The sequence below is a fragment of the Zonotrichia albicollis genome, chromosome 13 (genome assembly GCF_047830755.1).
Source record: "Zonotrichia albicollis isolate bZonAlb1 chromosome 13, bZonAlb1.hap1, whole genome shotgun sequence".
Lineage (NCBI taxonomy): Eukaryota > Metazoa > Chordata > Aves > Passeriformes > Passerellidae > Zonotrichia > Zonotrichia albicollis.
In genome coordinates this window covers 7,662,791-7,690,070 of record NC_133831.1, presented here as the reverse complement: position 1 = coordinate 7,690,070, position 27,280 = coordinate 7,662,791, and the positions used below count along the sequence as shown (strand labels likewise).

The 27,280-nt window shown below is 47.2% G+C and overlaps 1 protein-coding gene across 1 annotated transcript in view; it reads left to right on the top strand.

Moving 5' to 3' along the window:
* The window catches only part of ATP6V0D1 (ATPase H+ transporting V0 subunit d1), a 33,743-nt gene that overhangs the window by 4,664 nt on the left and 1,799 nt on the right, over positions 1-27,280 (top strand). Inside the window, exons 2-7 of the mRNA XM_014269708.2 lie at positions 4,596-4,767; positions 18,568-18,746; positions 21,654-21,733; positions 25,548-25,625; positions 26,212-26,388; positions 27,135-27,212. Coding sequence (XP_014125183.1) covers positions 4,596-4,767; positions 18,568-18,746; positions 21,654-21,733; positions 25,548-25,625; positions 26,212-26,388; positions 27,135-27,212 — 764 coding nt within the window. The remainder of the gene's footprint in view (positions 1-4,595; positions 4,768-18,567; positions 18,747-21,653; positions 21,734-25,547; positions 25,626-26,211; positions 26,389-27,134; positions 27,213-27,280) is intronic.

Genomic DNA, 27,280 nt, shown 5'->3' with positions numbered 1-27,280 from the left:
CAGCAGCCGCTCAGTGCTTTCATCTTGTTTTTCCTCAGCTGTCAGCTCCCACAGCATGGGACTGTTTTCTGCCCTGTTTGTTTTAGTTTCTCAGTGTTTTGTTGCCTCTCCCTTATCCCTTGCACTAGTTGCTGGGCTGATGTCCTCACTGGGCTTCTGAGGTTGCAGAGTGACTTAGAGCAGTCTGCTTTTGGAGGGGGGAAAAAAGCTTATTGGGGATGCAGGCAGATGAGGAGGGGTTACCTTGCCTTTTGGGCAGGTTAGGAAGGGGCTGCCTAGTTGAGAGGCTCCTCATGGAACACAGCCTGGCTGTGCTGGGTTTGAAGCTCTGAGTGGAGTGCGTTCAGTCCCAGGAAGGGATGAGCTAGAAACACAGGCTGCTCTTTGGTGCTGAGGGCATCTCGAACTGGTGAAAGTCAGAGGTGAGCTACTGATGGAGGAAAGAGCCAAAGATGATGCTTCTCTCTGTGTCTCACTGTGGCTCAGATGAATTTGCTGCCTGACAACAGAGAAGAAGAGGTAGCACGTCACTGCTGGTGGTGTGCAACCACAGGAAAGGTCTTAAATCCTGCAGGGAACAAAGGGTCTCTGAGTTCTTCTTGAACAAGATTTTCAGAGAATCAGCTTCAGGAGTGTCTGAGGTGGCTATAAACAGACCAAACAAACAGCAACAAGGCAAATGGTAATGACTGCAGTCTCCTGAAGGGAGACGTGGGCGATGGAGCTCATCTGCAGACTGCTGTGTAATCCCTCAGCTGCCTTACTGCCTCCAGCCTGGGAGATGGCAAATGATATTTGAATTTTTATATAGGCGGTGGTGGCCACAGGTGTTTTGGAGGAAGATGTTGAGGTCACAGCAGATAATTTTTGTGAAAACATCAGTTCAGCTCAGAAGTTGTGGAAGCTGATTCTGTGCCTGTGTGTGAGAAGACAGATCAGTCCTTGCCTGGAAGTGTTTGAGCCCTTTACTTGATTCAGAGCTCTGCAATGCAGTTACAGCAGGAAACAAGGACGGGTTGGAAGTCTGAGCTGATGGGGCCATGGATCACCCTGTCTGAGCAGGGCTCACAGGAGAGGCTTTGACTGACAGATGTCTGACAGACTAATGGCTTGGTTCCTTGTTATGTCAAAGCAAACTTGCAGGAGAGGATCTTTGCATTAGAATGGATATAAAGTCTCTTGTGAGGATGTCATCTGAAATGTCCAGGTGTTGGCATAGCAGTGTGTTGATTAAGCTCTGGTTGTGTTTGTGGCTCATGTACAGGCAGCTGCATGAAAACCAGAGGGCCTGATTTGAGAGTTGATAGGAGGTGGCTGTAAGTGCATGTCATGGTGATCCCAAGCACTACCCTACCCAGCTGAAAAAGACTGTCATTCTGACAAACAGCTGTGTTCTTGCACGGGGCAACTTTATGGGAGCAGTGACCTGGCCGTAGTTTCCTAGATTTTGCGGGGGAGGAGAGAGAACAAAAGTTTTGTGGTCATTCAAGTGCTCCCTTGCCATATGCTGGCTCAGTCTGTTACATAAAGTGTGTGAACCTCTTGGAAATATGCCAGAACAGGCAAATGTATCTCTTAAAATCAATCCCTGGGTTGAGGCCGTGTGCTGTAGTTTGTGGGTATCTGGAGGAGCTCGTCGGGAGGGGCTGGGCTCTGGCTGCAGGTTTCTCTCCTTTTCAGCAGCACCTGGGGAAGAGGCCCTGCAGAGCCTTGCAGCCTTATCGACCTGCAGCGTGTGGGATCTCTGGCAGCTGCCCCTGCCACAGTGCTGCTCCTGCTGCCAGAGGCCAACTCCAGCTGAGTCCAAGCTTGTGTGAGGAACCTGAGCTTTTGGAGAGCTCGGGGCTTGCTCAGCAGTGAGGCCATTTATTAGTCACCGTGCTACTGGGACAGCTCTTCTGGCAGCAGGTTTGTGAAACCACGGGATTCATTTGCTCTCATCTGAGAAGCTTGACATGTGAATAGTCCTATTAAAAGCTCCCAAACCCTCTTGGCTGAAGCTTGGTGACTAGCCCAGCAGCTGGAGGAGGACAGGCTAGTGTAAAGCACTGATACACCGTGGGATGCACTGAGTCAGGGTTCATAAATCCGGTCCAATTTTTGGAAAATATGTTCCATTTTGTCTGCTTGGATGCTAAAGGATTCAGAAAAGTTTAGTTCTGCAGTTTGTGGCTGGCCTTCCTTGTAAAAATGAATTCCAAGTGTTATATAAACATGGCCCTTATTCCAGTTGCAACATAATGTGCTGGCTCTTGTGCTGTGGAGTTGGGGGCACAACCCCTTCGTGGAGCAGGGCAAAATGTTCCGGCCAAGCAGCTCATGGGAGCTTGCTCAGAGCTGTTGGAGAGCCTGCAAGGCACAACATGCAGCCTGTGTGCCTCTGGTCTAGATACAGTGCAGCTCTACTTCCTGGAAGTACAGCATACTCCTTTTTGTGTCACCAAGTCTGTAGCATCTAGTGACATGATAGCAGAGGAGCTGCTTGCAACCTCAAAAGCAGAGTTTCAGGTTGTGATGACAACAAAACAAACCAATGGTGTTGGACTTGAGGAAACAAGCTTTGGCAGCTTCCCTACTGAAGGCAGATCTGGGAGGATATGCCATAGCTGCTTCCTCTCCAAAGTCCTGGATGCTGCAAAACAACATCACATGCCTTTTTGGGCAGACTTAGCTTCCATTAGAGCTCTGCACAACTACTGGGAACTGCAAGTAGGAGGTATATGAATGCAACTACTGCAGTTCCCTGTGCCTTCCCTTGCAATCTGACCTTATGGGTATAATACCCTTACCAGGACCTTTTCTCTCATATTCATTGAACATATTAATTGATCAGTTTTGTTCCATGTTTTCTCCAGTTTCTGCTAAAAGCAAACCAGTAAAGTCCTGATCTGTCAGAAACTTATTTTCCACTCAGACTCCAATGTTCATCATTCAAGAGCTTTAAAAAGTGGGACAAAAACTCATTAAGATGTAGTTCTGGATTCATAGAGTTATTGAATGGTTTGGGTTGAAGGGACCTTAAAGACCATCTTGTTCCACACCTTCCATGGGCAGGGACACCTTCCACTGTACCAGATTGCTCCAAGCCCCATCCAACCTGGCCTTGAGCACCTGACAAACTGAGTGGTATTTAAGTCTCTGGCCTTTATTTTCCTTCCCTATAAACTCCAGCTGTTTTCTGTAACACTGAGCAGTGGGAACATCTTTGTAACTATGGAGTGCTGGGTCAAAACCAGTTTTACTAGAACTCCTTGAAAATACCCAGAAGAGTCAGTTGGCTTGGCTGTTTGACCCCTGATCCCTTGGGCTGAGAACAGTATCAAGCTGTACAAGCTCAGGTTGAGCCTGAGGAGGAGCTCTCCATGGCTGGGTGTAATGTCAAAAGGTCAAACTCCTCAAAGCAGGCTGAGTGCTTGCTCTGACCTCAGTGCTGTGCATGCTTGTGCCATAATGCTGAGGACTTGTGTGGCTCAGTGGAAGTGAAAGGCAGCCTCAGTAATGCTGCTTCAGAAAAACCAGGGAGAAATGTCTTCTTTTGTTTTCTCTGGATGGTGAGTTCACATCTGGTTTGACTCAACTCTTCCAGCTCCTCTCCTTATCCCACAAAGGTCTTGAATCCCTGGGAGGATGCTTGCTTGCCTAACTGGCCCTCTGAGGTGAAGCTGAAGGGAGATGAACATTGTGTACCAATGCAGCTAGCAGAGCTTTGAGGAGTAGGATTGTGTGACGTTCCTTATTCTGGATTCAGTTTTTCCACAGAGACACTGAAATGCTTTTGGCTCAAATAGAGCTTTTATCTTAACAGAACTCAGCATGTTGTGGTTGCGTGTTGGCCAGGACTGCAGCTTGGTTGGGCACCTGACCTGCAAGCAGGGGTAAGAGAGGAAACAAAGGTTTCCTCTGCTTGGAACTGGAGAAAGGGAAGACTCCTGAGCATGTTCTTCCATCCTGGGCAGGGATTGCCTGCCCTGTGAGGTGGATTTAAATGGCCTTCATCTTCACTAGCCCCTCTCTACCTATTAATGCCTGAATTCTATTTACCAGCACAATTAGCTGGGCTGCTTTGTTAACGTAAGACCAAGATGGTTTATAATTTCTAAGTTGCTGTTTCTGTCTTTTATGTTTTGAAAACTTTACAAATGTCTGCACATCACTAGTATCTGGGGAGACTTGCTGTGAGGAGCCTGCACCCAGAGCCCTTTTGGCTAGATGGAGTGCTTAAGTTATTTGGTTTTTTTTCTCCCCCTGGATTTCTAGCAAGTACCTCTTAGAAAATCAGTAAGCTTCCACCTTGACCTAGCAGAGTGAGCAGCTGGCACCAGTGTGTGTGCTCAGTTACACAGATGGTGTCACAGATTTGCCTTTAAGATGAGGCAAGGCTGATGTGGTGAAACACTGATCTTTTCCTGCATTTAGGTTGTCCATGATAAAACTGAGAACAAATATATGACCTAACACATGGGATTTGTCTAGGTGATCTTTCAGAGAAGAGAGTGCCTGAGAAGTGCTGAGCAGCACCTTTCTTGGCTATGCTAAATAAAAACCCCAAACCCAGCCTAAAACCCTCTAGAGTGGAATTTTTCTTTTGTTTTCAGACTTGAAGCTGCACCTGCAGAGCACAGACTATGGGAACTTCCTGGCCAACGAGGCGTCCCCGCTCACCGTGTCCGTCATTGACGACAAGCTGAAGGAGAAGATGGTGGTGGAGTTCCGGCACATGAGGAACCACGCCTACGAGCCCCTGGCAAGTTTTCTGGACTTCATCACGTGAGTACCAGCTGCTCATGAGCAGCATTTGAAATCCTGCTGTTCTTCCAGACTTGAGAGCTCTCAGACCACCTTTCTACTCTCAGCCCTGTGCCTGTTGTGTTTTGTGCAGCTTCTTGAATGAAATGGGTGTGATTGTATCTGGAGGTCTCAAAGCAGCAGCATTGTATGTCTGATATTAAAGGCTTCTGTTCCCAGGGAGCCTGTGCTCCATTGGTACAGCTGCTTGGCTGCCTTCCATTGCAGCACTGATTCAGTCTCTTAGAGGTACCATTTATCTTTGTCCCTTTTGTTAAATGTTCTTGGTTTTTTAAAACTGTGGTCTTGCTGCAAAACATAGGTATGCCATGTGTGTGCATTACAGGAGTGATGCTAGTTCTGAGCCACTGACAGCCTTCATCAGGGCTGATGTGATTCTGCTGTCCCACCCCAGGGGCTCTGGCCCCACACAGACTGGTTCAGGGAGTTGAGCTGGCCAGAAATTGAACAACTTTTCCCTTTTGGGGTTGACCTTTGACTGGTTTGTTTTTCTTGGACAGCTCAGTGGGATCCAGCAAATGCCAGCACTAGGGGAAGGCAGGACCTGAAATGAGCAGCAGGGAAACAGAGGGCTGCAGCAGCCTCAGCACGTCTCTGTCAGTTGGTGGAAACACATGGGGCTTCCACAGCTGATGTGAAAAGCTTGAAATAGCCCAGCAGTCTCGAGATATCTTCTCCCAGAGGTTTTGTACAACCCTCTGCTTCCCAGTGTGCTGCTCTGGTTTGTTCAGTAACAAAATGGAATTGTGGCAGAGGGATGCTAGTTGTTCTAGCTTGCATCTGAAACATGGAAGTAAAATTGACTTTTTTCCTTCCTTAGTCTATATTCCTGTAAGCTCTAGTTTAGCTTGCAAACTATACAGCCAGTGGTCTCCTCTAACCACCAAGGAGATGCCTCGAGGACAGAAGTGAGTTTCTGGTTCAGTAGAATGTGACTTTAACTTGCATTTGTGAGAAGATCATCATACTCTATTCTCAAGTGGGATAGTTAATGTATCACCTCTGGTACAGTGAGCCTGGGCTCATCACAAGGGCTCTGGCAAGTGATATTTAATCATGCATTTTTGGCAGTTGTCTGTTATCCTGCTTACCAGCTACAACTTTTTGAATGATGCAGGCTGATGTAGAAAGATCTTTGTGGTTAATGGAAAAAATTTAAATTTTCATCTATCTGTGGCATCTCCTGCATTTGCAAATATTGAGTAATCACCTGTCTCTCTGCCACCTGCCTTTGTGTTCACTCCTTTCTGTCTGGGTGCTACTGCTGTCTCACTTCCTAACCCAGTGGCTCATATCTATTATTTTCTGTGTCAGTGTGTTAAAGCTGTCTCCTAAGCCTTTCCTGTTTTCTAAGAAATAGTTTTTACTTAAAAGCTTGTCAGTAAAATTTCTGGAGTTTTTATGTTTGGACCTAAACATGGAGCAAAACATTACTTAGCTCCCATTTTGCAGCAGTGTTTCCAATGTATGAAGCAATTTCTAATTCATCATCTTATCTGTATGAAGCAATCTCTTCTATTCTCTCAAACTTAAGTTAACTCTTAAAACACCTCTTTGCCCATCTTGAATTTTCTGTCAAGACATCAGTGCTGTTTGAGCTTGGCAATATTAGGTGGGTGGTCCTCCACTGTTGCTCTTCCTTTGCTGTGTTACAGGATTATGAAAATGTCTCCATGGAATTATGATAATAATCACTAATGCTTCTGCCATACCTGTTTAAAGGCAATGGTTTGGGCAGCACAGCAATATCTTGCAGATTTTTAGGCAACAGCAAAGTTTTAAAGTCTCACTTTAATAACCAGTGCCAGTGTGGGGCAAACGTGAGCTGAATGGTCTCAGACCGTGCCTGCCTTGGTTACACTGCCTGCCCTGTTAGGGAGGCTATGGGTGGCCAGGGAAATCCAGTTCCTCTTAGCTTCAGTCCTGTTGATCTTTATCCAGTGTCTACATCCATCTTGTGTTTTGCAGAAGACTTCAGACATCTTGTGTAATCAGAAAGGCTGATTCTTACCAGCTTTTGGAATCACTTTTTAAAACTGGTGTTCTGCCCTCAACTAGATTTAACTTTGATCTTGTTCTGCTCCTGTCATTCCGATTTTGATGAGTTCTCTACAGCAAAACATGATTCTGTGCAGATACCTCTGTCTCTTGCTGCTGCATAATCTCTTTTTGAATATATTGTTTCTGTTCAGCACAGAATGTTCCTTCCTCAAGTTGTCTTCACTCTTATCTCTTATTTTCCTTTTTACCCACAAGATTTGCTTTAATGCCATTGTCTGCAGTGCTGCCTAGAGGAAGGCAAAAGGTGAAGCAGGAGAAGGTTGTTTTTCCATATGGAATGTCTGCACTCTGTAGAGTCTTTTGTGCAAGGAGGTCAAGTGTTCAGTTGGGCTTTGTTGTGGTTCTGCTGCACCACTGATGGAGGGGTCTCCTCTGGGTCTTCACTCAGCACACCAGTGGAATATTGTTGAAGTAGAGAAGGTGTTACCAGCTTTGACTGGTCCAAGGTGGGAGTCACTATCAGGGTATTAGAAACTCTAATAACTTGTAATGACTCTACAGACAGGTTAAAACAAGATCCAGTGAACCACAAGGAGTTTGGAGAGGGTGCTGCTTTTGCCCAGTGGGTCTTAGTATCTTCTCTTGATAAACCTAGTATTTTGGTGACTGGCCTAGTAGAAAAGAGGCTTCTTAGGCTGTGACTCCTCAGGCTGCCTTTCAGACTGTGTTCCCTGAAACTGTCCCTTGGTTTGGGGCAGGGGACAGAAATTCCAGAGGTTTTGTCTGCTGACAGTGTAAAACTTCCCATGTGTGTCCCAAATAGCTGGAGTGGAGAACAGCTCTCTTTGGAGCTGGTAGCACATACTTGTGCCAGTGGTTTTCATCTAGCTCAGGCATGTATGGAGGCAGCACTGTAAAAATGTTCAGCCAAAGGCTGCTGGCAGTGCTGGGGGTTTTGTGCTTGTGCACCCAGAGGTACTGTGTCATCCTGCCTGCCTGGGGGACACTTTGCCTCTTGATTTTTCATTCTGGGTGCACACACATAGGTAGGGGATGATTTATCTTTCCTTTTGAACATGACTGTTTCCCACTCCATTCTTTCAGGGTAGTTAATGAGACTTGAGCAGGAAATGATAAGGACTGCTCCTGGTAGACAGCTCAAGGCAATTGAGGCACCAGGTGGTGAGAAGAAGAAATTGTACTCAACTGGATGTATCTGTGTGCTAATAGTATCCAGGCTGAAGTGAAATGAAAAATAGCAGAAAGATGTGGAAAGTTTGAGCAGGGCTGGAAAGCTTGAGTTCACTGAGACCTCTTCTGAGTTGTAAACAGAGATTTTTTAAATTGAGTGGGATTGTAGGAGGTGTGTCTGGCTCAAATTGGAAGGAAATGTTTTGTAGCGTGTCCAGTTCAGCTTTGAAGCTCATGGCTGCTTGGATGCCTTTGCATGTACTTACCTTTTTGGCTTCTCAGGACTCCTGGATAACCTCACACAGGATGGGCCCACTGGGGCCTCTTAACACTCATTGGTAGTGGCCATGCTGTGCATGGCTGATGCCAGGAGCTGGATCAAGCACTTGAAAAACAGTCAAGCTTTCTCCTTCCTGAATGTCCTGCTGAACCTTTGAGGTGGTTTTGAGTGGATCATCGGGTGACTGTTGTGCTTGTTTTTTGAGGATGCTCTGACCTGACCCATTGCTGAGTTCTGGGGACTTGTCTGACTGTGGGAGCTGCTGTGTCCTTGTCTCCTCTGGCCCCAGCACCAACCTGCCAGGAGCCATGCCACTTGTCCCAGGTGGAATGGTACCGTGTCATGTCACTCGTCTCTTTGAAGCAGCCCCTGCCATAAGGAGGCAGCAATGGGGGCGGTGCGGGGGCTCTGGGGCAGCGGGTGCGCGCTCCGTGCCCGGCTCAGGGAGGGGAGGCCGCGCTGCCGGCTGCTCGCCGGAAGGTGGCACTCCAGCCCCGTCCTTCCTGGCCCAGGTGCGCAGCCAGCCTGGGTGAGCATGTTCACCTGCGGAGATGGGCAGGAGTTAACCTCTGTCCGGGCACAGGAGAAAGGACAGTGTTTAAAAGCACAGGAACAAAACTGACCCCAGAACGCGGCTAGGCAGCCACCCCAAAGTAAGGTCTTTGTTCCCCAAGTCACTTGCTGACACTGATTTTTTTTTTTTTTTTTTTGTCCTGTTGTGCTCCTCTCCTGGCACCACACTGACTCTTTCCTGGCTCTGGTTCTCTCCAGGAACTCTTCTGTGGCAAGTGTTGTGTTCTTAGTACCAAAATAAGGGAAATTAGCCAACTTCCTCAATTTGTTTTTTCAAGTGGTGGCTGTAGCTGGCAGCCTCTGCCACTGCAAGCTGAAAGCTCAGCTTGCTGAGCTGCTGCAGTCTCCATAACACACCTGCTAGCTCTGCATCTTGCCACGCAGCTCCCTGCTGGAAGTCTGCTGGTGCTTCCCCATGTCTTTCAGCCAGCCACAGTAAGTTCTGAGTGATAGGCACAAATTGTCTGTTAACATCTCTGCTCCAACACAAACAATGGACTGTTCAGCTGGGGGAATGCAGTGATGTTCTGTAGGGCAGCAACAAACAGGTATTAAGTGTTCTTGAAGCAGCAAAAGCCACTTCCTGAATTCAACAAGCACATATTGACTTGTGGGATGGAAATGGGTTTTAGGTTCTTCTTAGTGATGTGCTGCCTTGCCTTTCTGTACAGGCTTTGTTCTTTGTGTTAGCCTGACACGGTGCCATGGCCTGTCTCTCCTTCCTTCCAGTGTTCCTGAATATGGTTTAGATAGGAGCAACATAATGATAAAGAATCCTGACTCCAGCCTGATGTAGCCTGTTCAGATTGTCAGTTTTAATCTTTTCCCAGTGGCAGGGAAAAGGGTTTAGTGGGTTTTTTGGGTTGGTTTGTTTGGTTTTTGTTGTGTGTGGGTTTTTTTGTTTGGGGTTTGTTTTGGGTTTTTTCCCCTCCCCATTTCTTCAGCAGTCTGTTCCCTGCTCTGGGAAGTCTGGCTTTGCAGCACACCACTGTCAAGGCCCTGGCAGCTGTTGGGCCCCTTGAGCCCTCAGCAAACTGATGTGCAGGGAAGGGTTTGGTCTTGTCTTCAGTGGGGGAGCTGCTGGCAGCTGTGGGCACTGAGTGTGCCGTGGGAGTGAGGGCTGGGGGCAAGCTGGGTGTAAATACATCTTCCAAATGTGTGATCAGGCCTGTCATCTAGAGGACAGACTAGGTCACCTTTTATCTTTATCTTACCAGCCTGCGAGGGCTGGGAACCAGGTTCTTTTTTTGCCCCGAGGATGCAGCTGGGAACTTGGCTTTCAGTATGTTTTTGTGGTCACAAGATGTGTTTTTGATGAGGCTGCATGTACCTTTTCCCCTTGTGTGTGCCTTTTCTTCACTGACACTTCCCTCTGTTACCTTCTCCCTGACCCAGTCCTGCTCTGCCTCCCCCCTGCACTGAATAGATCTAGTTTCTGCTGCACAACTTTGAATTCAATTTGAATTTTGCAGCAGTGGTTTTTCTGGAGCCAAATTTTTCAATTGCTACTTAAGCTGAAGAGCGCTAATCTTCTCTGGAGTAGGAAGTTGTCTGTCTTCATTCTGAATGTACTGGAGTTTGCATCCTGGCATAACTGTGGAGGTTACAAAATATGACTGCATCCTTTTGAAATCCTTTCCTGCAGAAGGAAAAAACCCTTCAAATGCTTTAGGTGTAGTTCATTGAGACAAGTCCAACAATCTAAAGGATCTTTCCTAATGCTGCTGCATTTAAAATTACATTATACTATTTCAGTCAGGTGCCTTGGTGGCAGTGAGGTTAGGAAGCAAAAATTACTGTAGTGGCTGGGGATTCTGCAATAAAAGGTTTAAGAGCCTTTTCTGGCAGAGATTGTTTTGGCAAAGCAGCACAGGTTTCTGACAAACAGCTTCCGTGTTTGCAGGGAGTGCAAAGTTGAACTGATAAGCCAAGTTCTTGGAGGGATTATGCAATATTCAAAATTAGAGGGCATAGCTAATGGTCTGGAAATGATCAGAGATTTGTGTCCTCTGGATGGTGGCATCAGAGCTGCATCTGCTCACCTGCATTCCCAAAGGATGCTGATCTCATGCTGGTTTCCCAGAACCAATGTCTGTGATGATGGACTGCGTTGCATGGTGGTGACTGTGGGGTCATGGTGTGACTTCAGGTGCCGTCATTAGAAAGGGAATCTTTGAAAGGTGTGTTTCACTGTATATTACATTAAAATGCTGCCTTTTTTTTTTTTTTCTGATGTCTGAAAAACTTTTCATTTGGCCAGTGGATTTGAATGGGAACAACCTAACTATTCTGCTACTGTTCTTCACAGTGCGTTACCACAGTGCCTGGCAAACAGTGAGCAGTGGTAGTGATCAGAAAAGCTAACAAAATGTTACTGGTGGCAGTAAAGATGCTCAAAAAGTGAGTAATGAACTCCAGATTTCAGCCTGTGTGTCACTAAGGCAAGACTTCAGTGAAACTCTGCAGGGTCTGAGAAAAGGCTCTAGCATGCAGGCTCTGGGTGATTAGGTGAGAATTTATTGCCCCTGGATATCATCCCTGTCCAAGCTCATGTGGTGTCATCCACAGGCAGTGTGTGGACTTCTGTATCTTCTTGGGCTTTGTTTAAAGCTGAGTTTCTCTGGTGAGTCTGCAGCTTGCAGGAACAGTCCTTGTACTTCCCCCATGCTCCTTCTTGCAGTCTTTTCCTCAACAGGCTGAGGAGAATGTCTGTTAGAGGCATAAAGCAAGAAGGGAAGGGAGTGTGTATGAGGAGGTTATCAATGCTGCTCAAATCAATTGTGTGACTGCAGCTTTTCCAGAAGAAAACCCATGTGCAGTGCCTTCAGCTGAGTGCGCACTCACTAAGCAATTCTGTTTACATCTAACATGCTTCATTCTTCTACTGAAACCATTCCCAAGGTCTTTCATGCTTGACCTTAGCAGCTTTTGTTTTCCTTTTACCTTTCCATTGATTTGCCTCACCCAGTACTCTAGACTGGCAAGTTCAGCCAGAAAAGGTCTGAAGGCCAAGAGCACTGCTTCTGAAGGCTTCCTGGGGGTATCCTGGGTCCTAGTCCTCTCTCCCAGGTCCATTCTGTAGGCTGGTTTGAAATCTAGCAAACACTTGTGTGGAGCTTTGAATAAGTACCATGATATTTAGAGGCTGAGCTAAATCTTGTGTCTGCCTCCTGTGGTTTACTGCATGTCAGGTGGGGTGATGAATTTTCTTGGCTTCTGCTGGCAGCAGGTCTGTGTGCACAGAGATGTTCTGCACATTGGTCAGACCACACATTCACTGAGGAGCAAGTAAAGGCTTTTAGCCCTCTAAACTCATTCAGGTTTCTTAGCTACTAGAGACAGTTTGGGGATAATGTGAACAGTGCAGCCTTTCCTCTTATTTTATATCCATGAAATGTTGTGGGGTTTGTGCTTTACAGGTAAGATAAGAAAAACTTTATGCAAGTTTGACTTCTGCAGCTGGTCCTTGGGAAAGCAGCATGATTACATATTTTTGGTCAATATTTAAAATTTAATTAGGGCTCAAGTCTGTTCAACATGGCACAGAGTGCCAGGGCTCAGCTTTGCATATCAGCCTTGTGTTTCTCAAACTTGGAGACATCAAGTTTAGGTAACCAGAGATTCTTGCACCAGTCTGCAAGGTGCTCAAAACATTCCCTGATGTTTCAAGGGGTTTTTACAGATCAGGAACACTGAGTCAAATTCACAAAGCCTTAAAATTAAAAGTATTTCTTGCAGCTTTTTTCTCATTAGTCTTTAATGCAGCCAACACTGTATCACTGCATGTAAGTTAACAGATGATACCAGTGGAAAACTGAGGTCAGTATCCCTAGAGACCTAGACTAGAGGATGGTGAAAATCATGTGGAGATACAGCTAAATTTAGATTAATGCTGAGAACATTCCTGGATACTTGGTTTTGAAAGGCTGCCACAGGCTCTGTAGCACTGTGAAGTTATAACTCTTTGCTCTCAAATGGTCTTGTTGATCTAAGTTTAGCAGAGCACCCACTTCCTGGCTGAGGGCCCTTGGTTTGTGGTGGCAACCATGAAATTCTCAGCTTTCTCTCTGGCAGGTTCATGAGTGTAGCACTTGGGTATGGTTTGTATTGGTGGGACTCTAGGAAGGACAGTGTGCAAAGGTAGGAAGAGAGCAGCAAGGACACTGAGCAGAGATCATCACATTGCATCTGCCCTTGCTGTTCCCTGGGCTGTCTGAGCTTCAGCTGCAGATGAGAGGTTGAACGGCTGCTGATCTGACCTGTTCTAATATGAGCTGAAAAACTGATTAAAGGATTTGACTCTGTTCACATCCATTGTCTGTTACTCAAACAAGTCTCAGTGAGACACTGAGATCTTCCTGATGTGCAACATTCCTCTCCTTTCCAGATCAGGACATCTGTGCAGTTATTTACTAATGATCTTAAGCTGACCCCACAGATACAAACATCTCAGCTGTTGACACTATTCTTAGTGTCAGCCACTGCTCTTTTGGGCTTTGAAGTCTGTGTGTTGCTTTCCCCTGTGGCTGCTTAACATTTGGAGCTTGTGAGAGGTGTGACAAGTGGCTCTGTGTACCAACACAGTATCCAGTGGGATATGGATGGATCTGTGTATTTATGCACAAACCCAAGGAAGTAGCAGCAAAACAGCCTGAAAGTTTTTTCCCTAAGTTACTTCTCCCAACACCCCCTGAGTGTGTGAACTGAATGAGCTGCAAGAGGAAGCAGTAGATGCTAAAGTGACTATAGTCAAAACAACTTCATTATCCTTTAAAGCTGTCTCTGGAATTCATGCCGAGTTCAGAGCACTACTCTGATCCCACTGGAAATTTTCCTTTTTCATCCCAAAATAAATTCATGCTTCTATAGTAATCTGAGTAACTGCCCAATGCAGTCACATAGGAACTTTGGCCTTGCTCACAGTAGTCTGAGTTAATGTCTAATGCTGGTTTTGGAAAGCACTGAAGCTGCCTTAGCAAGGCAATATCTTAACCCATCCTGACAAAACCCCTGCTATGCACCTCTGCATTGGCCCACTGCTGTCTGTGGGCTGTCCTCATGATCCCTTGCAGAGCAGCTGTTGGAGCTACAGTTTTGGCTTTACTTTTGGAGGATCCCTGAGAATCTCAGGTCATGCAATATTCCATCATTAGTCATGCTTTGTGACTACTTGCAGTATTGTTAACGGTTTTTTTAGTATCCTGGAACAGAAGGCAATAAAAGACCAACCTATCTGCTGTAGGACAATGATTCTTTATGATTAGATTAGATAAGTAAGTGGAGGAGGGAGAAGCTGTAACTGTTTTGGGGTCACTGCCTTGCAGGGCTGTGCCTGAGTGCCTTGAGGCCAAATTGTAAATGCCCCATATGATGAGTGCTCATGCATTTCATGTGCTCCCATGCTAAAACAACTTTTCCAAATATTCAGTGGGCCACTGAAGTCTTTCTTGCATATCTCATTTATCAGTGTCTTTACTTAAGTAATGCCAGAAGGAGAAAACATACATTGTCAAAGTACTCATGTTCTACTCCTGCTTGATTCTGCTCCATAGCTACCCGTGGGTGACTGTCAGGATTTAGCTCCTGGGGGCTGGCTCTCCCCTCTTCTCTGTGAGGGTTCTCTGCTGTGCCTGCCTGAGACCATACCTCCCAAAACCAGCAGTGAGAATGGACTCTGGCCTGCTGCTGCTGGAAGGAAGGTTTCCCCCACCAGTGCCTCTCTTTTGGCTTCTCTAGGCATATCCTAGCCTGACTTTGTTCTTGTTATCTGAGTGTCACCCAATGTACATTGTTCTGCAGTGGGAATTGCTGGAGGAGCTAAGATAGTGGCTCCAGTTGTCTCAGACTTCAGGAAGCTGTAAATCATTGTCTCTGCCCTGTTGTGGGTGATGTTGAGGATATTTCTATGTTTGCTGATTTTTTTGGTCCCTTAATAAGAAATTGTACTCTCCTGTGAGATGTTGCTAACACTTCTCAGTATTGACTAAAATTGTATTTCTGTGAATGTGAGTTTCTGGAATATGTGACACCTCTGCTCAGTGAGTGACAGGAAGAGTTATGCCTGGTGTAACTGTGCATGTCAAACTCTGGCTGGTTTTGTGCCTGTGTCCCCAGGTGAGCAGAAGGCAGCTCAAAGCAGGTAGAACACCTTTGTGTGCAAGAGAGTTTTGCTGTGCAGAGGCCATCCAAGTGGGCTGAAGTAAGGCTTCATGCTGTTGCAAGTGACAAACTACTTCTGTTTTCTTATGTGTCCAGAACATGGTCCTCTTATTAGCTGCACTGAGAGCTAGAGAAGGTTAAAATGCTCTTGGAGGGCTCTGAGCAGGCATGAACCATGAAAGCTGAAACATTTGTAGCTGGTCAGAACTTTATAGGAGATGAGGAAGACGACAACAAAAGTTGCTCTATTACACAAGTAGTTGGAGGTTCTTAGAAACACTGCTGCTGCTGTACTTAATCTACTTCTTTGGGCCTGGGAGGAAATGCCAGCATAGCCAGGACCTCTGCTGTGGTCTTGGGACAGCTTTGGTGATGGAGGTAGATGGGGCCTTGTTGAAACCTGACCCAGCAATGTGACTGTTGCCCCTTCCAGTGATGAGAAGAGGCTTTTCCAGCTGCCCTGGCACTGGAAGACTTGTCCTGTAGCCATGAGTGGCCAAGCTGTGACTGGTTTTATTGGCATGAAGCAGGGACTGAATGTGAATGAGGATGGTTTGGCCTTGCTTGAAGTAAATGTTGTAAATGAAGTAAATATTGTGAAGGGTTAGGTAGTGCTGCTGGTGTCTGCCTGGCCTTAACAGGTACAGGAAGACCTTTGTCCTGCCATATTTGCATTGTTGTTGTGAAGGTTTGAAATGGTTTCAGGAGGGAAATTTGAATTCAAAGAGAATTCCCCTTCTGTCTCACACAGATTGACTCTTCCTACAGGGATGAATCCTTTGATAGCAAGATTTCAGGAGGTGAAGTAATCTTGGAAACAGTTAGTGCTTCCTTGGCATTTGGGCTATGGACTGTGCATTTCCCAGACCTCCCTGAAGGATGAGGAAACAGTCAAGTTAAGGGGTACAAATTAAACAGGGATGGCCATGCTTTGCTGTCTGGCACTGGAAGCCAGCTGGATTGTCTTTCCTGAGACCATCAGTCCAAAAGCAGGAGCTTCCATGTGTGAAGAGACTCAGATTTTGGCAGCTTTCCCAAAACCTGGCTGTGGCTTTTGTGCTGAGCTAGACTGGGAAGGCATGAATGAGCTTGGTGGGACTCCAGTGAGCTGCTCTGAAGACCTGAGGGCAGTAGGGCTCCAGACACTTCTCCTCAGTTCCTTTTGTACAGTTGATGTTGGCCAGGCTCCTTGCAAATATGTTGTGGAGAGTGGTGTCTGTAGTAAACAGGGCATAGGAGGGAGGTGTGCTGCCATACCTGACTGTATTTCCTTGCCTGTTCCTTCACTGTAGGCTGAGTTAAAATAACAAATTCGGTCTGGTTGTGTATTGTTGCCTTGCTTTGTTGAGAGAAGTGCTGGCCATGGTCTTTCCTTAAAGCTACTGTGTTGCGCTAAGGAAACTTGTGTGTTGAGGGCAGGTGGTGGAGCTGGGAAATGATCTTCTGTATCCTCATTCTGGTGCACCTCATGGAGAAGCATCTGTGTTAGGGTGCAGATGCTTTTATTTACCAGGAACCAGCTGCTTACTGCAGGAGACTTACCTCAGTTCTCATAAACAGGCCCTTCTTGCTGTCCTGGAGATTGCAGTCATCTCCATGGTGAGAGCTGTACAAACAGGAGGGAAGATAATGACCTTGCAGATTAAAGGGCAAAAGGAGGTTTCCTAGTACATGAAGCTTGTGCTGATTGCCCTGGTTCTAGATTGAACCAGGAAAGGCAGGCTGTGAAAACAGAAGGGCTCTCTGCAGAAATCAGGGCCAGGAGGTGTTTTACTCAGCCTTGCAGTGTGGAGAGTAAAAAGCAGTGCCTGTTTGAGGAACTAAGGTGTGGATTTGATGTTTTCATGGACGTGCCCTTTGAGCATGTTTGAGAGGCAATCAGCCCATCTAATAAAAACTAGCAAAATCTGCCTTGAACTGGCTCTGCTTACCTGCCTTTGATGTGGTTAAAGGGAAGCAGGTCTGCACTGTGCTCTTTGTTAGCTTGGAAATGCAAAGCCCAGCAGCATCCCAGTGTGTGTCTGTCAAACATCACCAGAGCCTTGCCATGCCTGTCTTCACCTCAGTCCCAGGATGCTGGCCTTAAGTTCCCTTTCTTCAGTACTCAAGTACCTGTGGGAAGCCTGACTCTCTTCAACTCCAGATGTGCATAGCTCCTTTTCCCATTCTAGTTCAGGCCTGATCTCATTTGTTTTGAAGCAGCTCCTGCCAAGGAGCTTCTTCAGGTCTTTTCCATCATCTAATTTTTTAGAGTTCTAGGAGTGAGATCAAGGGAGTGTAAAATGCCACATACCCTGCTCTTGAGCATCTGTGCCTCTTCCCTGTGCTCCTCAGGGATATGTGCAAAAACAACTTCTGCTGACTAAAAAAACCCCCTCATCTCATTTGATGTTTATCAAGTTCTCAGCTTGGTTGGCTTGTGGCTTAGCTGGTGGTGGAGATGCCTAGACTATCACTGCTGTTCTTGCTGGGGACACTTGCTGTTTATGTGATGCCTCGATCCCTTGCTTGAACCTTCTACTTGGAGAAGGCTACCAGCCTTTCATGTGTTCCCAGTCTTCAGGCTAGCTGTGTCTCTCTTCTCTGGCTGGACTGGGAGTACTGGGAGGTGTTCTTTCTCCTCTGCTCATGGGAGGCCTCACCTGGCATGCTGTGCCCAGTTCTCAGCTCCTCAGTGCAGGAGGAAAATAGACATATTGGAGAGGAGGGCTACAGAGAGCTTGTGTTGGTGGAACTTATGCCAGGTACTGTGATTCCAGATTGAATGTCCCATTGCTGCAGTGCCAAAGACTGAGTCTGCTAATCCTGAACAACATAAGTGGAGAACTTGGTTTGGGGTGTCATAACTTGGGCTAATGCGAAGAAGTTTGTAGCTTTTGGTGTAAGGTGTGAAAAACCTTGTGTGTAGTTTCTTGAGGGTGTGAGTGAAGGTTGTGCCAAAGCTGCCAGTCCTGTTGTTGTTGGAATGGATTGAGGCGGCAGAAATGTGACCCTTCCTCCTTTTACTTGGCAAGATGGAGCAGTGTTGCTGGCACTGAAACTGGAGCCAGGCTCCTCTTGCAGGTGTGTGGGGTTAGAATGAGAGACAGTAGACAAATGACCATGGGGGAATGTTAGGGAAAGCCTTTTCATTGCAAGTTTCATTGCAAGGATGTTGAAGCAGAGCCCCAGGGAGGTTGTGATAAACACATCCTTGCAAGTAATTCAAAGTTCATATGAACATTTGAAAGTCTTTTTGCCTGAGCAGTTAGAGCTGGCCATGCTCAGAGCAGGGTATGGGGCCAGAGACCTCCAGAAGTGAGTTCCAGTCTAATGCTCTTCAGTGGTAGGTGGTACCCAGATGGTGTGGTTCAGCTGTGGCACAAATCACAGCCTGGGATTGTGCCTGACTGCCTTCTCCTAGACTGGCATGACAAACAGATGCTAAGGAGGTGCCTTAGTACTTCTTTGTGGGAAGTGTGCATCTTTCTGGAGATGTTCACGAGGAGATGATGTGTGCCTGTTGCTGGGTTCCATACTGTGTGTATTGTTTCAGTCTCCCTCTTTCATTCCTCCAGGTACAGCTACATGATTGACAATGTCATTCTGCTGATCACCGGGACTCTGCACCAGCGTTCCATCTCCGAGCTGGTGCCCAAATGCCATCCTCTGGGAAGTTTTGAGCAGATGGAAGCTGTGAACATTGCTCAGACACCTGCAGAGCTTTACAATGCAATCTTGGTGGACACTCCCCTGGGTGAGTGGAGCTGTTCAAAATACCTCCCAGCTGTCCATGGTGGAACAGATGTCCCTTTCTCCCCCAGTCTATCTCCAGCTAAGCCTAAGTTGTGCTCCAGGAAGACAAAGTGGTGGGTAATGCACAGCTGTGGCAGTACTGCTTTGGTGGCTGGGCTTGAGTTCAGGTTTATATCTGTCTTTGCCATCTTTTCCTCTGGAGGACAGCTGCCTCTCTGTGCCCTTCAATCAGTGTCCAGGCCATCACAGTGGTAGGGCAAGGTGCTAGACAGTTTGGTTTTTGTGAGCCAGGCCTTAAGGCTCCTTAGTGAAGGGCTATTGGGTCTTCTGCTGGAATGAATCACTTGATTTCTAGCACTTTTAGTTGGACCACTGGGTAATTTCTTGTATGCAGTTTTTATAGATAATTACAGAGATCTGCACATGCCCAGTCTTGTTCTGGGACTACTAAAATTAGCAGTAGAATAAAAGCCCTTTATATAAATAAAAAACAAACCCAAACAATGACAGCAAAACAAAGAAATCTCCAAAAGCTATTTAAAACTCATTGTGTACCAGCATCCTGAACTGAGGTACATTGTCTCAGGTCTACAGGCTTGTTTAGGAGGCACATAATGCTAAAACCAAGTATCTCATGAAGAGCTAGTCAGATAGATCTGCTCTTTAAAGATAAAAGGTGTAGGAAGTGGTTCTGGAGAAAATATGGAAGTCTTTGCAGTAGTAGGGGAGGTAATCACAGGTGACTTTCTAGTTTAGCATCTGTGGGCAAAAACGTAATGATGTATGCCTGAGTCAGTGATTAGTCATTCTTTTGGGGTTGCTAGAAAGAAGAAAACACTCTAAGTCATCATGCTGTCTTTGATAGAAATAGTTGGCTTTGGAACTGAAAGTGCTTTTGTAAATGCTCTGTTATAATGGGGCAAATGAAGCAGTCATCATGGAAAAATGACTTGTGCCCAGTAAAGATGGGAGAACCTGCTTCAGGAGATCTGGGTTGCAAGGCAGGGCAACAACAGAGCAGGAGAACTGAGGCTCTGCATGCAGCTGAGTTGAGCCCACTGAGGGGATGATGTGTGGGAAGAAAATCCTCCACACAAGTAAGTGGGAACCTTCCCATTTTGGTAAGAAAATAGAACAGAGTATTTCAGAGATATTATCTCTCAGAGACCTTAAAGCTTCCAGCAGAATATGGAGTGAAAAATGCCCCGTGTCAGTGTTGAGGTGCTTCTGGACAACATGGCTGGCAATTGAGGGTCTTTGCCTCTTGCTTTCATGTACTTGTCCATGAGTTGGTTTTGCCTGCTCCAGCCCTGCCTGGGCTAGCTTCTCCAGACCTTTGCCCTGGCCATGCCCTTGGGGCTGTGTACCAACCAGTGTGGCATTTCTTCAGCACGGGAACATGGGGAGTAGCTGTGTTGCCTAAACAAGCAGGCACGCAGGCTTCAGTTGTTTAACTTGCACTCTTTCCAGTGACCACACGCAAAGAAACAGCAGCTCTATCTCCTAAAAGGGCTTGAGTAGCTACGTGGCTTGGTGGGAATGCCTAACCCCAAATGGTTTTCATAGGTTAACAGGGCTGTAAGCTTAATTTGGGATATTGGAGGGCCAAGAACTGAAATAGCTGTGTACTCATTCCTCAGCTACTCTGAAGTAGCCACTGCTTAGCTCTCCAGGCTGGCCAGCACATCCTGCAGTAAAAACCAGTCCTGGCACACTGTGTTTGCATTTTTGCCAACCATGGGGAGCAGCGTTCCCCCGGACACGTGGCACTGTGCTCTGGTGCTGCAAAGAAACTTCTGCAGAGGTTAACCTCTGTTCAGGACCCTCCAGACCCACACTGTGGCTGCTGTCCTTCCAAGCAGCTCATGCTATAAAAGCGGTGCAGGCCAGAGGTGTGACCAGTGCATTGCAGCTGGTTTGTTGCACAGAGCAGAGCACTGGTCAGTTCTCAGCACGGCTGTGGTGTCTGTTACCCACAGCTGCACTGTGTAAGCTGAGACAGATCAGATTTCTCTTTGTAGCAAATTCAGCAAAGTTGGTTACTGAGTGAGAGTTGAAGTCAGGAAGTCCTGTCAATGGGTTTTATTGTACCACTCGCTTGCATTTACACTGTAGATGTACAAGACTCTAGATCTGCAGCTTGCAGCACCTGTTTGATCTGAAATCTGTGTTCTTTAGGTGGCAACAGCTTCTCCAACTCCCTCCCAGGGATACTCTGGCAAAGTATGTAGGGCTGAGCATCCTACCAAGTCCTAGTAATTTATTCTGTCTCCTGTTACTAACTTTCAGCTAGAGAAATAAAAGCCCTTGGAAGAAGTGGAAAATGAGACTGATAGACTTGACCAGGAGAAACAACTCCTGACTCCAGCCATGACCAGTGTCATGGGCAATACGAGCTATGGCATCATCATACCTTAATCCCCACTAAGATATTGTAGGAGGGAGAAGCATCAGCTCCTTGTGTTTCACTGGCTGCTGTCTCACAGGTGCTTAAGCACTCCTGCAATGCTGTAGCAGGCAGTTCAAAGCTGCCTTGTCACCTCCAAGTGCCTGCATCTGGGATCAGTTTGGGGACTGCTTATGTGTAAATACAGGCTTCTCTATCACTGATGCTGGGGGCTAGAGCTGAGAATTTCTGCTGGGAATAGGCTATTAATAAAACCATGGGACTAAGGGGTAAGGAAAGATTTTCATATGAGAACCCCAAAAATTATTATGGCCTGAGGAACCATGGTGGAGCCTGAGGTTTTGAGTCATGATCATTTGGCTGCTGAAGATAAGGGCCAGGCCTAGGAGGGACAAGCTCAACACAGGATGTGCTTCTGCCTGGTATTGTTGAGGAGTCTGGAAAATGCTGAGCATGGCTCTGGTTAGGGCAATGCTAACTCTGTCTCTGGCTCTGTTTCAGCTGCTTTCTTCCAAGACTGCATATCTGAACAGGACCTGGATGAAATGAATATTGAAATAATTCGAAACACGCTGTATAAGGTAAATGAGTCACAGAGTTGCAGAATGGGTTTGATTGGAAAGGGCCACAGTGGGTCATCTGGTTCAACATCCCTGCTCAAGTAGGGCTATCCCAGAGCACAGGATTGTGTCCAGATGGTTCTGGAATATCTCTAGTAAGCGAGGTTCCACACCCTTGCTGGGCAAACAGTTCCAGTGCATGGTCATCCACACAGTAAAAAGATTCTTCCTCATATTCAGGTGGAAGTTCTGTGCATCAGTTTCTGCCTATTGCCTCTTGTCCTAGTGCCCTCTCCTTCCTGAGACAGGAAGGAAATGTAAACTTCCCTATTTATTCCTGGTGTGGTGATTAAACATGGCCAAAACCTCCTTGCATCCATTGGAAAGTAAAGATAACACTCCTGGAGGGGCCTGACATCTGATCACACAGCTCTGCTGAGTCAGGGCACCAGAGCTAGGCAGAGGGGATTTTCTCAGGAGTCTGTACAAGAGATTTTGCAGAGGTTGTGTCTTTGAATTTACTCATGCCCTAGGCAGGCAGGAGAAGTCTGCTCCCTTACCACATGAGTTCAGAGGTGCAGTTAACTGCATTCACAGTGACTAAACTTAAACTTGGTTGAAGGACTCCCATCGGCTTCGCTCCTTGTCTTGAGCCCTTGCCAAAGACCTTCCCACTGTCTGCTCAAGCCTTCTGTGGCTGTGATTAGGGTTAGATGTTCTTGGTAGAGCAGTGTGAAGGATGCAAGCTGGGGAGAGTATTGGCAGAGAGATGTGGAGGGGGCTAAGGATCTCCTTGTCCTGACTGTCATCTCTGCAGGCTCTGTCTGGTTTTAGCTGGCAGTGTTGAAGTGTGTGTTTATGTTCAGGCTGTGGCTATCGCTCCATCTCTGCTCTCTGGATCAGGGGTGGGATGCAGATTTTATCTGTCAATCTTGTTTTGGCTGGTCATGTCCAGCCTGCAGTCAGTGTGACCTCTTCTTCCCAAGAAAGCTATGGCCTGTTTGGAGAGGCAGAGAGCAGGTCAGGCGTGAAGGGAAGGAGGCAAAGGGAGGGAAAAGGAGCGGCATGTCAGCAGTCATGCCCAGCTGCCTGTGGCCTCTGGCATGTACTGGTCTTTGCTGTAACAGGGAGGGACACCTGTGTGCATAAACACCAGAGCCTTGCAGGGCACGGGTCTCAGTGTGAAGCAGGAGGGGGAAGGCAGGCAGCAGAGTGGGCACAGGGAAAAATGGCTGTGAGGGAGGTGGGATGTATCCCTTTGGATTCCAGCTGTCATGTCCTTTCCCATATCCTTTTTGAGGCTCAATACTGCTTTGTAGTCTGCTCTTCCTACCCACAAATGGAAATGTAGGTGCCTGTAATGCCTCAGTGTGTGCTGGCACTGGTTCTTGCTGAAGAGCAGCCCCTGGGGAATTCAAGGGCTCTGTCCGTAACAAATCACAGAGATGGAGTGGAAAAGGTAGTTGCTGCCTACAGACTACTTGAAGCTACCTCTCTCCCCAGGGACTGGAAAATGTATAATACAATGCAAATGAGGGAACTAAAATCAGGTCTGAAATCTGCAGAGAGTTGCTCTGAAAAGCACAACAGGCCTGGGACAGATGCCTGCGTTCGTGTGGAGTTGGCATGGGAAGGGGAAGTGCTATCTCCCAGACATACTGGAGGCTTTTAAGAAATCTGTGAGTGTGTTGACAGAAGGTTTGAGCAGGATTCATAGGAGGAAGGCTCTTACAAAGGCGTCTTGTTACCAATGAAGGTTTTCAAATGGAAATATGATTAAAATGGGGAACAGAGGTTAAAAATGGTCAGTGCTTAGTGTAGAGTGCAGTCAGCAGCCAAGCCTTGCAATGGAAGTGTGCTGGCATTGTTATCTTTATTGCTGGCCTTGTTATCTTCAGTGCTTACTCCCTTTGTTCCATCTCTTGTTGAAGTGAAGCCAGCTGACTGTTGGCCTTTGCTGGTGACTTTCTTGTAGGAACCAGTTGAAGGAGCTTTGCAACTGGACAATAAAATAAAGCAGGCAAATCAGTGTGGGTAAATGTGGAGTGGTGCATGGGAGAGGCCAGGAGGGAACCCTAACTCTGCTTGTATAGTGAGGGTCTCCTTGTTCCTTCCTACTACTAACTGGAATCTTGGCTAATGATTGACCTAAGCAATTGTCTCTATGCAAGGTAACATATTCCTAACAGTAGAAAAGAACTGTATGAGTATCACTGTGCTACTGAATCCATCTGTAAAGTGTGCTTGACCTGGACGCTATCTCATTCCACTCATCTCAGAGAATGAACAGCAAAACAGGAGATGATGCTAAGGCAGACACATTTAGAAGCTTGGGTATGATGATTCTGTACAGAAAACTGCAGGAAAAGCCTAGGGTTCCTCACCTGGCAGAGGAGGGTAGTATCCACAGGTGATGTTGGAAAAATCATTGTGGATGGACAGGCCACAGGCCTGTCTTCAGACTAGATTTGAGGACAGGTGAGACTGGCAGGAGGCAGAGGGGGTGGGTTCGTGAAAGGGAAGACCCATTGAGGATTATTAAAGGCAAAGACACCTCTGTTCCTGGGGTAAGGGCTTCAGGATATTGGAGTTTTTCTTCCAGTTGCTGTCACTGGAAGGGCACCCAGTGTAGCTGTTTACAGACTGTTTCTGTGTTTTATGGATATTGGATTTCCATACACTGCTGGATGTTGGGGTTCACCTGTATTTGCCTTCTAAAGCCTTAGGTTTGTACATGAGCTCTGATAAGGGCAGAGGTAGTGACTGAATCTCTTCACCACGTTTCCTTTCCTGTCAGCCTCAAAGGGCATCCATTTTCCATGTCCTTGTTCCTGTGGTAACTTTGCAACTGTTGCTCTGTGCTCTCCTCCACCTGAGCAGTGGCAAGTGCTGGAGAGGCTTTCTTTGATGAGTGATGCTCACCCAGCATTGTCCTCTTGCACTGTGTGGTAACAAATATTTACAGAACACAGTAATCCAGGTGCTTTCCTGGTGCAGAGGCTGAGGGTAGCCAACTTGTACATTCTTGGTCCATCTTAAGTCCTAGAGTTGTTGTGATAAAGCAAAGATTTGTGGTGTCTCAGCATCCTTTTATTCCATCCCTTTGAAGATTCTGCTTGCAGCTCTCTGCTTGGGGAGGTGTTTTAATACTCGATCACTTCTTCTGAGAACATTTTTGCTGAACGATACTTTTAGCCATCCACAGCCTTCTTAGGCTCCCCCTGGGAGACAGAGTCATCTTCCAGATGGATTACAGAACATCTCCACTAAGGATTTCCTGGAGGCAGCGTAGCTGTGCCTGGCTGTATGATTTGTGCAGTGCTTCACTTGGGATAGAGACCAAGTGGCCGCAGTGTGAAAAGAGAATTAGAGAGAATGGCTGGTTTCTTTCACAGATGTCCTGTCTCATCTCTGGACTCTGCTTACACAGCGCTACTTTCTGAGTGTAGGTCTTGCAGCTATGGTTGTGTGGCTTGGCACGTTTGTGGAGGCCAGAGCAGGGTCAGGAAACCACGTGAGACTTCAGTAAAATGAGTTAGGCGACTCAAAGGAGGAAAAATAGGCTTTAACCTTGCTGCCTGGGGATCTTGCCCACAGTAAGCTCATGCAGTCACTTGAACAAACCCAACCACAACCCTTCATGTCTCTGGCTCCTGGGGAAAGCACAGTCCTTGTGTGGGCAAGTTCACATGGGGCCAGAGTGCCTGTGCTGTGTTACAGAGTGTCTGGGAGCAAGAGAGCAAAGTCTGCTTGCTGTCTGTCCTCTGCTGAAGGGCCCTGTGGGGGAGTTGATGAAGCTGTGTAGAAGAATGCTGATCTCCCCTCTCTCTTCCAGGCTTACCTGGAGTCCTTCTACAAGTTCTGCAAGACACTGGGAGGGACCACCGCAGATGCCATGTGCCCAATCCTCGAGGTAGGTCTGGAACCTTCCATAGCTGGATGGTGTTACTGTGAGGGTCATCATTCCCTGCTCAGGCCCAGCTTGTCTGCCAGTTGTTAAACATCCTGCAGTTTGTGCTCAGCATCCCCATGCCTGCTTCACCTGCTCACTGGGATCCCTGGGGAATACTGCCTGAGCATGACTTTGGTTCCCCAAGTACTGATACATTAGTTGCCTCTGTGGCATCATCTTCATCCTCTCATGTGGGTGATGTGTAGGAGAGCTACCAGAGCCATTGGGATCACAGCCTGTGTTCATTCCAAAGCTTACTGTGAGATGTGCAGGACTTAGGAGCAGTAGGGGAGAGTCACCCCTTGACTTGGACAGGATTTGGCTTGTTCCTGGGATGGGGATTTCCTCACCTGAATGTGCCCCAGGTATAGAGCTTACTGGAACCCTGCACTTGTAGCCTGCCCTAGCTGAGCACTGGAGAGCTGTACACATCCCAGGAGCCTCCTCCTGCTGCCCTCCTGATGTGGCTGTGTGCAGAGCAGCACTGATAGCTGCCAGCCTCTGCTAAAGATACTGCATCCCAGCATGAGCCACTCTCTTCCCGCAGTTTGAAGCTGACCGGAGGGCCTTCATTATCACCATCAACTCATTTGGTACTGAGCTGTCCAAGGAGGACCGAGCCAAGCTGTTCCCACACTGTGGCAAGCTCTACCCTGAGGGCCTGGCTCAACTGGCCAGGGCAGATGACTACGAGCAAGTCAAAAATGTTGCTGACTACTACCCTGTGAGTGCTCCGGGGTGAGGGCCATGGGGATTGGTACAAGAACCTGCTCTGCATCAGAGCTTCTTGGGGATCTGGGGAAACCTGTGACTTGACAGCCTGGGGAGAGAGGTGCCAGTCTTCTCTGATGCTGTTGGTCCTGTGCTCTGCTTGGGCAGGACTTGGCTTGCCTGAGATGTCGTTGGCTTCTTAGTCATGGCTGTCATTTTAGGGGTGACTGGGAGACAGTGTTCCCTGTCCAAGGGTGTGGGGACTGTCTTCACCACCAAACCCTTGAAGTGCTGATGTGGCAGCAGTTGACAGGCTCTCCTTGCCTGATTTGGAATGGAAATGTATCTTCAGTGAGAAGTGGTGTTGCCCCACTTCCAGCCCTGAGCTCTGGCTCAGTTGAAGGTGAGCTGCTGACCTGGGAGGACACATTTGGATTTGTCTGTGTTCCAGCCACTTTGTGCATGGCTGTGGACCTGTTTGGAGTCAGAGAGCTCAGTATCCCTTTACTGAGCAGCCTATCTGTGGGTGCAGGGATCTGGCCCAAGCACTCCAGTCTGTATGTGGAGGGGGTCTATACCTGATGCCCCCTTTCCTGTGGCTTGAAGCGATGAGAACTGCACATTTTGGAGAAGGGCAGGACTCTTGGTTTCTCTGTCCTCTGACTTGACAGGGTGGCTGGAGTATCTGTGACACAGGAGGCCCTCAAGTGCTGCTGGACTTGGGTACAGGGTATATCCTCATGTAATGCTTTCCTGCAGGAGTACAAGCTGCTATTTGAAGGGGCTGGCAGCAACCCTGGAGACAAAACCCTTGAAGACAGGTTCTTTGAGCATGAGGTGAGTGAGCCCTGAGATGCTTCTTGACGTGTGCTATTTGCAAAGCTCCAGGTGCCAGGAAGCTGGTC